This window comes from Oncorhynchus keta, chromosome 23, assembly GCF_023373465.1.
Source record: "Oncorhynchus keta strain PuntledgeMale-10-30-2019 chromosome 23, Oket_V2, whole genome shotgun sequence".
NCBI lineage: Eukaryota > Metazoa > Chordata > Actinopteri > Salmoniformes > Salmonidae > Oncorhynchus > Oncorhynchus keta.
Window position 1 is genome coordinate 24,578,096 of NC_068443.1, and position 12,875 is coordinate 24,590,970.

General features: G+C 40.3%; 2 protein-coding genes across 5 annotated transcripts in view; both read right to left on the reverse strand.

The window, feature by feature from the left end:
* LOC118402034 (rho GTPase-activating protein 21-like) overlaps positions 1-8,710 on the reverse strand; it is a 68,477-nt gene extending 59,767 nt beyond the window's left edge. The window contains exons 1-2 of one of the 3 annotated variants that reach the window (XM_052476899.1): positions 8,430-8,710; positions 7,309-7,531 (exon numbers count right to left, since the gene is read on the reverse strand). In XM_052476899.1, the coding sequence (XP_052332859.1) occupies positions 7,309-7,380 (72 nt within the window). In that variant the 5' untranslated portion in view covers positions 7,381-7,531; positions 8,430-8,710. The remainder of the gene's footprint in view (positions 1-7,308; positions 7,532-8,429) is intronic. The other 2 variants (XM_035799861.2, XM_035799860.2) reach the window with 2 other exon arrangements.
* Positions 8,711-11,543: 2,833 nt separating this feature from the next.
* The window catches only part of LOC118402035 (hypoxanthine-guanine phosphoribosyltransferase-like), a 29,736-nt gene continuing 28,404 nt past the window's right edge, over positions 11,544-12,875 (reverse strand). For both annotated transcript variants that reach the window (XM_035799867.2, XM_035799866.2), the window contains 3 exons: positions 12,709-12,755; positions 12,410-12,486; positions 11,544-12,024 (listed from right to left, as the gene is read on the reverse strand). In XM_035799867.2, the coding sequence (XP_035655760.1) occupies positions 11,977-12,024; positions 12,410-12,486; positions 12,709-12,755 (172 nt within the window). In that variant the 3' untranslated portion in view covers positions 11,544-11,976. The remainder of the gene's footprint in view (positions 12,025-12,409; positions 12,487-12,708; positions 12,756-12,875) is intronic.

Sequence of the window (12,875 nt, forward strand, 5' to 3'; positions counted from 1 at the left end):
TGATAGATTGAACTAAGTTCTGCATTTAAGTGATATATGAATGGCCTACATGTAGCCTATCATCTTTCACAGTGAATGTTTTTGTGCATATGAATTGAATATTGCCAAATGCATCAGAAAAATGTATTTAAAGCAAACCTTGATGTTAATAGCTCACAAAGCAGCAGCATACAACTAACCTAAACGTTCAGAAAGGACAAGTTCACTTTCTCATCCAAAGATTTAAAACTCATCTCAAGTGAAATTGCACTGTTTAGCTCACATCTGAAAGCTGAGGGGCATTTAGGATGTCGACTGCGGACTGCTAAAATATCCTAACGATTAATATCACACTTCCTGAAAGATGGTTTGGTATGGTTCAGAAACTTGGGAACCAAGCTCAAGTTGTGTGGCCCTACCATCTGGACATGTTAAACTACTTACTCCATCTTCATGCCTAGAATAAAAACCTCCAGGCTTACATCGTAACTGTCAATTTCTTGAAAAAAAATATTTAAAAAAAAGATTTACAGGGGGCAGTTTAGGAAAAACGAATCCTGTCCGAATCGTCCTCTGGAATAACGGACATTCTGGAGTCCATAACCAATGTTCTCGAGTAATACTAGTCCTGTGAGAATAGGTACTTGGTCACGTGTATGCGATGCATACATGTGTCACGTAAAGAGAGCTAGGGAATGTTTTTCCTAAACAAATGAGGGATTTCGGTAACGTAACTTTTCAGTCAGAGACGGCTGTAATTATGTTGCAGCTTCCGCAACACGGACAAAGTGATAAACACTGATGTTCTGTGGCGGTCGCTGCAGCAGGGAGGAGAGAGAGACACTGCTCTCTTTTTTATTTTTTTTAACACAGGGCAAAAAGTCTGATCCCGGCCCTGCAGAATCAAATCAATTGCCGGTCGGACTTCCTCTAGTCATTTGTGTGTCTTATTTATTTAATCAAACAGTTTGCTTAAAGCAGACAAGTTCAATATGTCAATATATGGAAAAATACACCATTAAAAATGTAGACCAATCGATTGGTCTAAAGAACATTACTTTTTTAATATGATATTTTATTTTTTTAGTTGGAGACAGCCATAATGTGGGTTAAAACATTATCTGGCATCGTTATCCAACAATGCCTCTGGCATACTTGTACTGGCATATTAGGTAACATGCTTTAGAGACAGAGTGGTTATGGTCATTTGTAAGGTTGAGGCTGTGGCCCATCCCTTCATGCCACAAAAACTACAACACACACACACTTTGGTACTAAGCTAAGCCTGGACAACGACTGTTCTCCATGTATTTTTTTTTCTTCAAACAAAGAAGGGATGAAGGCAATTATCTCTTGTTAGTATTTAACAAGTATGAGAAAACACTGACGTATGGCCCCTATGTTTAGAGACTCCGATGACATCACACCATGACACACTGCACAGACCACAAGACATCAGGCCTAAATACATCAGACCTCAGTGTGAAAAAGGAAATCTCTCTGTGGGCTGCCAAATTCTACACCACATCCAGTCTAAACCAAGCACTTCACTGTGAAAAGCCTGAGATGATGCTGCAGTGGGCCTCTGGTGTGAGTTTGCCTGGGATGTTTCAGTCTAGTAATGCTGGCGCTAACTAGATTGAGTATCATTAGTTACCCACATACCTTGTACGTGTTATGTAGCCTAATATGTAATACAATTTTACAGTACCTATAATCTTGGTGCAGAAGGGAGTTGCCCCATCCTGTGATTTCTGGCCTTTTAAGATGATAAGGACCTACCTACCACATGTGCCGAAAGATTGTTTGAAAGGAACATGAGATATTTGACGGCCTAGAAGAAGGAACATCTCTGGGATAATTGGGGTTGAGCTTGGCGTGACTTCTCAGCCAAGCCCCTCTTGCCTTAACTATGTGAGTGGTTCCTCCTGGCATGGGAACGGCAGCCCCTTCAGATCTTCTGTGAGCCACAGTCATGCTTCCACTTCCTGGCTGAAGGTTGTGGTGTATAATCAGAATGTCCCGAAGCAGTACTTGCAGTTCGGGTTATGCCCTATTGTTTTACAATTCCCTAAACTTCAGGGAAAGGGGAATGGGAACAATAAACAAATTAAAATGGCATTTGTTCACCCTGCAGGTCTGCTCCTGAAAAACATCTCTCCACACAGGTGTCACATCTCTTAATGAGGGCTGGGCGTGCCCACTGCACAGTGCTCTCCACTATCGCAGTGCTGAAATAGATTGAACAAAGGTTGGCTGGCGCAAATAGACAATGTCAAAACAATTGTTTTACACTATGCAGAAGTATTAAGCCTTCAAAAAATATATACACACCAGCAGTAGAGTAAACATGCACACCCAAACTCCTCACCCTTGAGACATTACACTGGCCATCTGGCTTTGTAATGTGATGGGAGTCTAATAGAAACATATTAGGTTTTACAGCCACCATCAATGAACTCATTCAGTTCATTGAAATAGTAGTCTGACTGACTTGTTGATTAGGAGTGCCATCTAAAAAAGGTGGGGTTAATTATGCAATATAGACTTTACAGTGTTAAAGTTTACACATTTCTCAGTGTCCAGCCTTAAAGTGGAATGGAGAAGGAAAAAAAAGATAATAGCCTAAGCTAACGCTATATTTACCAGAGACTGAACGTAACAGACAACCCAAAGGCTACAGGAAGTGAGAGCCACCCTCTATCCAATTGAAGATCAATTTTCCCTTCCGTTATCCATCAGACAGCCATATGATGCTCTGTAAATGGCTGCTAAACTAGTTAAGCCATGGGCTTTAATGAGGTACAGATCACGGGAGAGGAGGATATGCCTAGTAGAGCCTTTAATGGTCAGGGCTCCTCAGAGAAAAACATCCCATTCAATAATGACACACTACTTACCATGGAGAATAGCTAGACTGGATGCATCACTATACTATGTCTCTTTTGTTCTAGCTACACAACGGTTTACTCTCAAATATCTGTGAGGGGCAACTTGCTAAAAATAGGTTTCTATATAATAGATTAAGCAGACTTCACAGGAACAAACATGACTCGAGTGTTTTCCTCTGGGTCTCCTCTGTGATTTTTTGAAAGACACAGGTCACAATTAGTTATTACTAATGAAACATTTATTGTTTTAGAAACATTAAAAGAACGCTCATTCGTTTTTTTGTGTATTGTTGGTGAAAATATAGCCGGGGAAAAATTTGTCTGGTGGATCAGAAAGTTAATTGTATGCCCTGGAAGAAGTGCTTGTGGAAGAGCAGAACCTACTTTGACTGTGACTGGGGAACCGGCTTGTTTCCCCCCCACTCGCTTATTTTTGACAATGTCAAGCAAAGTCACATTTTTCTAGACCTAGAAGAAAAAGGGGCTACGTATGATGTAATAGGCTTATCCCTACCTGTGCTGTCAATCATGAAAAATATTTTTCCGTCAATTGAAAGTCAGGGATGTGTCATCAAGCTGGGGCGGCAGCATAGCCTAGTGGTTAGAGCGTTGGACTAGTAACCGGAAGGTTGTGAGTTCAAACCCCCGAGCTGACAAGGTACAAATCTGTCGTTCTTCCCCTGAACAGGCAGTTAACCCACTGGCCGTCATTGAAAATAAGAATGTGTTCTTAAACTGACTTGCCTGGTTAAATAAAGGTAAAATTAAAATTAAAAAATTAAAGCTGTAGTAAGACATGGGTGTCCTCTAGGAGATAAAGTGAGCCTGACCTGAGGTTAAGCAATGTACCTCCACAGAGGAAAAAAATCAAAACAGTTCCTTCAGAAGATATTCATACCCCCTCGACTCATTCCACATTTTGTTGTGTTACAGCCTGAACTCAAAATGGATTCAATTAAATCTACACACAACACCCCCTAATGAGAAAGTGAAAACATATTTTAGAATTCTTAGAAAATGTATTAAACTAAATACAGAAAACTCATTTACATAAGTATTCACACCCCTGAGTCAATACATGTTAGAATCACCTTTGGCTGCGAATACCTTTCTGGGTATATCTCTAACGAGCTTTGCACACCTGGATTGGATCTTTAAGCTCTCAAGTTGGTTGTTGATCAGTCTTGCCATAGATTTAAGCCAATTTAAAGTCAAAACTTTAACTAGACCACTCAGGAACATTCAATATCATCTTGGTAAGCATCTCCAGTGCATATTTGGCCTTGTATTTTAGGTTATTGTCCTGCTGAAAAGTGAATGTCTCCCAGTGTCTGTTAGAAAGAAGACTGAACCAGGTTTTCCTCTAGGATTTTGCCGGTGCTTAGCTCTATGCCATTTCTTTGTGTATTAAAAAACTCCCTAGTCCATGCCAATGACAAGCATACCCATAACATGATGCACCCCTCCACTATGCTTGAAAATATGAAGAGTGGTCCTCAGTGATGTGTTGTATTTGCCCCAAACATAACGCTTTGAATCCAGGACATAAAGTTAATTTCTTTGCCACAATTTTCAGCAGTTTTACTTCGTGCTTTATTGCAAAAAGAATGCATGTTTTAGAATACTATTTATTCTGTACATGAGTCTTTCATTTATGTTGTTGATCCATCCTCAGTTATCCCCTATCACAGCCATTAACCTCTAATTATTTTAAAGTCAACATTGGCCTCACGGTCAAATCCCTGAGCGGCTTCCTTCCTCTCCAGCAACAGAGTCTGTATCTTTGTAGTGACTGGGTGTACTGATACACCATCCAAAGTGTAATTAATAACTTTACCATGTTTAAAAGGGATATTCAATGTCTTCTTTATTATTTTACCCATCTACCAATAGGTGTCCTCCTTTGTGAGGCATTGGAAAATCTCCCTGGTCTTTGTGGTTGAAATGCACTGCTCAACTGAGGGACCTTACAGATAATTGTTTGTGTGTGGTACAGAGATGAGGTAGTAATTCTAAAGTCATGTGAAACACTATTATTGCACACAGATTCCATGCAACTTATTATGTGACTTGATAAGCAAATTTTTAGTCCTGAACATATTTAGGCTTGCCATAACAAATAGGTGGAATACTTATTGCCTTGAGACATTTCAGCATTTAATTTCATTAATGAATTAGTAAACATTTCTGAAAACAAGATCACTTTGACATTATGAGGTATTATATGTAGGACAGTGACACACACACACACACACACACACACACACACACACACACACACACACACACACACACACACACACACACACACACACACACACACGAGTTTGTTCTTAAATCAATTAATCAAAGCCTGTCAACTTCCTGTCATCATTTCCAGTAAGTCCTGTAGACACCCTCCAGGGGGTTTCCAGCTCCCAAAAAAGCACATTAATTAGTAACCTAGTGTGGGACTGAGGGGTAGTCTGATTACAGGGATACAAATCTTTACAAATGGGACGCCCAATGATAACATTTCGAAAACAGTTTGCGTAATATTGAAAGTCTAAAAGATTTTAGCTGTGGATTTTCTACCTAAACTGAAACTATTAAGGCATTCATGTGTAATTATAATGTGGGAATAGTTTATGTATGATTAACTAACCTATAGCTTTTCCCCATTTTAACCCCACTCTCCCTCAGATTCTACTCAACAGAGAGAGGAAAAGGCTGAAATGGAGGGCTGAATATTAGATTAAAGGGGAAGGGGCCATGCCAATGATGTGTCCCGAATTCTGCAGATCCTATAAATAGGTGACCTTCCACTCGAAAGGAGCGTGGGCTGAAGACGTTTAGACAAAGGTCTTCATTCAGATGACAGACAACCTAAAGTGTAAAAGGAGACCTCAAACTAAAAAGGAGAACAGTCAAACTATTGAGGATGAAACTTGAGGTGTCTGAGTCTACTTCAGAAGTAACAGCCGATGAAACAAAATGTTGACCTTTCCAATTACTACAATTAAGGCAAGCACAATTACCGTATAACCGATGGTTATGATGCAGACTATCATGACAACAAAATAACTGTCACAACTGTAAAAAAAAATATTTATATATATAGATAGATATCTATCGCTTGGAACGAACAGCTAACTGAAGACTGTACGGCTGTGCATTCGTTGAGTAAGTTTCTGTGATATAACATGGACTATTAACAATGGGATGAAACGTTGTTGCTCCTTGCTGAAACCAGCAAGGTGTTGTAGCAAACGAGCACACAGAAAGGTGAACGCAAGGTGCAGCAGCAGCACACATAGAAATATAATGAAATAATTATATTTCTATGGCAGCGCATGCAGTCGGGAGGGGAGGAGAAAATGTGGGCAAACATTTTTACAAACAACTTCGGCTCGCCAATTCCATGACCGTCACACCCCTATCTACAGTAAGGAACAGAGGATGGATGGGCAGGCTCACTTTTAGCTTCAACTATCTTTGTGCTTTGATGATCATTTGTTCTGAGTGAAAGGTCTCAGAAAAACACCCTTGGCATCACCAGCAATGAGTGCCCTCTACATTTATTACCAAGCACCAATGGAGGTGCCTTCTCACTTCCCAGGGCCAAACAACGCAGAGGGGTGAAATAATAACAACTACAAGCAGCTGTGCTAAAGTGTCAAACCTTTCAGGAAAGTCTCCCACACCAAACAGGAAGGAGTGAGTGTAAAGGTTGTTGCCTAATCACACACAACAATACATGTATGCTACAATACTGCTCTCCTGCTCGTGAATGGGGCCAATTCAAGTCAAAATATAATGAAAATCTGAAGAAAGAGTTGTGAATGGTGAGAGAATAAGAAACAGAGGGAGACTAGATGACAGCGAGAGTGGCACATGAGGAGAATTGGAGAATATAGGATTGTAGAGAAGTAGAGGGGGGGAAGTGTGTGTGGGGGGTTGGCCAAGGAAAAACATTGAAGAGGAACAGGCCAGAGAGATAATAAAAGAGCGGATGTGACATGAACACCTGGAGATTAATGTTAAAATACGAGGCCCACTGTATGGGCGGATGAGGTAGGCATATTCTCAGACAGTTTAGAAAAGCCTTCGCAACAATGTGTCCAACATGGACAGAAAATCTGCCAGAAACAATTCTCCCAGCTTTTTCTATTGATTTCCCCATCGACGGTCAATACAAACTCCAAATAAAAATGGCATGCAATTCACAACACATATTATGGGATTGGTGTATTGTCCTCAAAGAGATAACACCAAGAAACAGATTTGCAAATGGTTTGTGTTTGAGGGCACAGAGCTTACATCTAATGAATAATCTCCAGGACCCCAATTTCCATGACAAGAGTTTAGGGTCACCCAAAAAATAACCTTTAATGTGTGTGTGTGGGGAGGGGGTAAGCTGTTGGAATTTAGGGCATGAATGTGTGTGGGGTTTATGTACCTCGCACAAAGAGGATCTGGTCAGTCCCTCGTCCTCTTCATCGCATGGACCTTTCCAATGTGACGCCATCATTTCACTTCACACAAGAGGTGACAATCATTTAGTGTCCACATCGAAAGCTAGAGATCCCACCAAATAGACAGCAGTAGAGTCCTCCAAGTAGGGTTCGTCTCTACAGTTCACACAGCCATCCTTTATCTTGTCTTTGGTCCAAATGGTTGAGCTGTGTGTGAAACAAGATTATTTCAACGAATTGCGTTAGCTAGTTACTGCTGTATGAAAACACAAAATACACTTGTTTTGTTTAGCTATGTCATTACTGTATAATCCCATTTTAGGGGGCACAAACTTTTTTTATCAATTGTTTTTTATTATATGATCACAACATTGATAAACATGTGAACATGATAGCAAGCTAATGTTTGAAGTATCAAGTATCAGTATTAACTTTCAGCAAAACTACCGTATGAATGATTAACGTTACTACCAGAAGCAACAAGTGGGCAGGAGAATGCGAGCGGAGTGAGGCAAAACGCGCCACCCTGTTGATCTCTAGCTTCGATGCAACCAGGTTTTTACAGAATTTATACAAAAGTAGTAGTTTGTTCTCGTATTCGGTTAATAATGGAACGAGAACGAAAATAGATTTACTAGCTGGCTAACCAACGTTTTTCACTGGTCACCTTGCTAAATGTGAACTTGTTTTCTAATCAGATCAAGTATAAAATATGTCAAGTGGCAAACAAAAGACAGGCATGTCGTTTGGTCGCCGATGTTCCTCCTGCCCTCACACAGTGCCCTGGCTGTCCGGTTAACTTGAAGCAACTAACCTGCTAACGTTAGCTGGCTCTGATCACTACTAAATCAAACAAAGTTTTTTTCTTCAACAAACAACTTCGTTGTGGGGTGAGTGAACGTTAAAATTACATGACACGATACACCAGGGTTCTCGTAAGTGTAACTTTGTAATGTAACTAAGAAACTTCGCAACCTTATGTGGAACCTGTTTGGCTAACTATTCTTCAGTAGCTTGTCGTTGGCAATAATAATAATAATAAACTGCCATTCGATGCAATTTGAGGTTAACTACTAGCTAGCATGCTAATAATGGAACAACCTACCTGTTGTGAAAAGCGACGTTACATAGTGTGTTGGAACGTATTTATTTCCCATTAAAAAAATATGTTGGTCCTGTATATGTTTCTATCATATTTCAATATCCTCACGAAATACACAGTAGTTTGCAAAGTATCCCAGCCCAACTCCAGGGAGACACACGCGGCTGCTGGAAGTTGTAATTTTGCTTTTACCGTTCCCGAATCCCAAAGATCATCCTCCTTTCGCCAGCGCCAATCACAAGAAATTTAGTAACTTCCGCTTTTAAACTTGACCAATCGTATAACTCATTACAAAGTCGCAAGAGAAACTCATCCACAAAGGTTGTGTTTTTGTTATTCCAATGAGGCAGAAACTTTTTGGACTTTCAGAAAATAAAAAATAACGGGGATAAAATAGTTCTGAAATCTGCCTGTTGCAACATGATCACTTTGAAAAGTTTGATTTTAAATGTTTTTATAAAACCTCAAGATAACTTCCCAGTTTGTGCTGCTTGTATCAGACATCAATGCTGGTCAAACTACTCAACTGTGAGCCACCCTGTGTCTGTCGGAATCTCTCTCTATCACACACAAACACTCATACAACAACAGCAACTGCTTGGCTAGATTACAAGAGTCACATGGTGGCTGGTTCAAAGTGGGGTGAGAAGGGTTTGGCATGTGTATGGCAGTGGAGTGGAATGTGTATTCCCACTGTATGAGAGAAAGAGAGAGAATGAGAGAGGCATGCACAGTTCCCCCTACCCACCATAATCATCAACACAATCATCATGACCCTCTGGTTTTCCTCCACAGTAAAATCTGGCATACACTGGCTGGGCTCGCCGACTGAATTATACTGGAATTACTGCATTTTTGGTTAAGGTTTGCTGTTTTGCCTTTTTTTGTTGGTAATTTGACATTGGCACTAGTTTAACATTTAATACTTCGATCTGTTTGGTTAGATCAGTGTGGTATTCAAATGACATGGTCTGTGTTGTGGTTTGTTACATTTTACGCATACTCACACACTTGCACACACGTACACACATAAACCAGAAAGGAGGGACTAAAAACTGCTGTGTTTTCAGGGCCAAGACAAATGTCCCATTCATTCCTCCCAACAGAAGGGGCCACCTGTTCCTGGGATTGGTGACCTTTGTCAAGGAGGTCATCCTGGCCAGGGGACTTTCATAATGTTGCCCTGGCCAGTTCTACTTCCAACGGCTGTGAGTTCTACTTCCAACTGCTCTGCCAGGGGCAGTGGTGGTTAGAAAGCATTCTTATATAGCTAAATAGTGAATAAACAGGGCATGTCGGCTGTATTTTAGAAGTGTAAGAAACATGATATAACCAAAATAAACATCTGGAAGAGGTAGGCCTAGAGTAATCTCAGATGGCTCAGTTTTATATGGAGAGGCCATCATTTATCGAATACAATGAGTTAGTTCACTAACAGGTAAACAGACCAAACCTTTTTGTTTTTATAACGATGCTTGTCTTGCTTCTCAAACACAGTGGAATCATGTGTCAGGTGTATACAAAGGGCCCTGCAGTTCACACACAACTTGCTCACTTTTGGTCCTTTGAGTATTTATTTAGTCTTTCTGTCACTAACCTAGATATTCAGTGCATTTACCTGGTCAACGTATACTGAGGTGAGTTCAAAGTTCAAATCTTGTAAAGATGTCTCTTTGACCCACTTCACCACTACAAGGTGAGAAACCAGAACTCTAAAAAGCTTCCAGGAGGACCAGGTACTTATGACCAAAGAACTGGGAAAATACACTGAGCATACAAAACATTAAGAACACCTGCTCTGGTCCTCCCGAGTGGCGCAGTGCTTGAGGCGTCACTACAGACCTGGATTTGATCCCAGGCTGTGTCACAACCGTCTGTAACCGGGAGTCCCATAGGGCGGCTCACAATTGGCCCAGCGTCATCCAGGTTAGTTGAGGGTTTGGGCGGGAGAACTTTACTTGGCTCAACGCACTCTAGCAACTCCTTGTGGCGGGCTGGCCTCCTGCAGGCTGACTTTGGTCGTCAGTTGAAAGTTATTTCCTCCGACACATTGGTGCAGCTGGCTTCCAGGTTAAGTGGATGGGTGTTAAGAAACGCGATTTGGCGGGTCATGTTTCGGAGGACGCATGACTCGACCTTTGCCTCTCCCAAGCCCGTTGGGGAGTTGCAGCGATGAGACAAGATCATAATTGAAATTGGGAGAAAAAAATAAAGAACCCCTGCTCTTTTCATGAGATAGACTGAGGTGAAAGCTATGATCCCTTATTCATGTCACTTGTTAAATCCACTCCAATCAGTGAAGATGAGGGGGAGGAAACATATTTTTAAGCCCTGAGACATGGAAAAATATAAGGGCCTTTGAATGGGGAATGGTAGGTGCCAGGCACACTGGTTTGTAATGCATTGAAGTCAACATGGGCCAGCATCCCTGTAGAACACTTTTGACACATTGTAGTCCATGCAACTCAATATTAGGAAGGTGTTCCTAATGTTTGCTATAGTCACTGTAGAATGACTCCTTGTTTGTCCAGGAACAGAAAATGAGGACAACAATTTTAGAGTTGTGTTGTCATGTAATAGTATCTCAGGGATATTAAATATGCCATGACTATGGTATACTACATTAATGCTCATCACAAGATAATTTTGGTTGAATAAAGTAAGACTTAAGAATTTAAATGTAAAAAATAAATAAAAACTAGTCCTCAGGGAGACATGTACAGTGGGTTTCTATCTTGTGAGAACCTCTACAGTAAAGTATCAAAAGCAAAAAGACACTATTTACTATGCAGAAAGAACTAACCTCATTGCAATGTCTCATACCCTTTTATACAGCATAGGTTCATTTAAGTGTATTAAATAATTAATGAGATGACCAATGGAGGTTGAAATACATTCTCCTCTCAATACAGTGCAATTCCCTTTTATCAGAAAAGCAGCTGAATTTGAATTAAATTGGACAGTAGGAATTCATAAGAACAAATGGTATCGGTCAATGTGCCCTTCAGCAAGGAACTTAACCCTAATTTGCACCAGGGGCGCAGTACTATGGCTGACCCTGTAAAACAACACATTTCGCTGCCCCTATCCAATGTATGTGACGATAAAACATTATAATTGTTATTGTATATTTTTTATTTTAATCTACTGGACGGTGCCCACCTTTACATGGGCCAAATGTGTCCCACAAAATACAGTAGCAGTAAGTTGAGATAAACAAATATCACTAAAACGAAACATTGATGGCTACAAATTCTACATAACAATGTCTGTTCATTATATATTTTTCATCAACACAGACAGGTTTCATGAACATTGTAACAGTACATCACAGGTTCACAGCTTTGTTATAAAAATAACTATGGAGGTTCTAATTATCATGCAACGAGTCCAATGGTCTATGGGTAGGCCCTGAGGTGTGTCAACCAGCAAAGAGCGAGACTGAGGGTCTTTGGGTTTGATAACCGTTGTTACTGCATGGCCTCTCATGGGAAGTGTCCAAGCTTCTTGTGGAAACATTTCCTCTGCAGAATCCTATAAACATCACTTCTTAGACCTTGTATTTCAGCTTCCCGCTTTCACTGATCACACAGATATGCTGAGGGAAAAGGAAGTCATATGACAAATATCACTGCGCTTTAAAGGAGCAGTGCAGTTAAAAATAGATTCCTGTTTTTTTTATGATGATATTTCCACACTTTGAGGTCGAAATATCACTCTGAAATTGTGAAAATTATGATAATGCCCCTTTTCTGTAAGAGCTGTTTAAAACTAAATTCTGGAATTTCAGCCTTTTCAGGTGGGATGGAACTTTTGGCCCACATGATGAAGTCAGAATGCGATCTGATTATAATAGACCAATGACTGTTCATCTGGGTAAGAGGGTTGTGCTCTAGACATCCCATCAGCCAATCAGGGCGGTGAATGACCCAGTGAAGTACATCACTGAAATTAAAATCAGTTTTGAATAAAGAAAAACTTACATTGAGGTCTCTGAAATACTCATTGTAGTCCAAGGCATATCCAACTACAAAACGATTGGGTATCTCAAAACCAACATCTGAAATGGAAGAGATGTGGCAGAAGGATTAGCACTACAGCAATGTTCCCAAAACAAAACAAACAAACCATCTGTTTGTGAACAGACCATTTAAAACTGAGCTATTACCTGTAACTGGTCATGTTACAGGTCATATAAGACAAGTAAATCATTATTATTACATGGACATATAACATATAATAATGAAAACATAAAAGCAAAATGGATAGAACTGCTACATACAATCTGGGAGACATCCTGAACTGTTTGGCACTCTCTTCACCAGCAAACTGAAACAGAACACAGGAGGCACACGCAACACAAGCATGTAACATCCCCAATATCCCTACCAGTAGCACACTGAAACTCTGCTCATTTCTTCTGTCTAGACTGGAAAGATGGAATTGAGT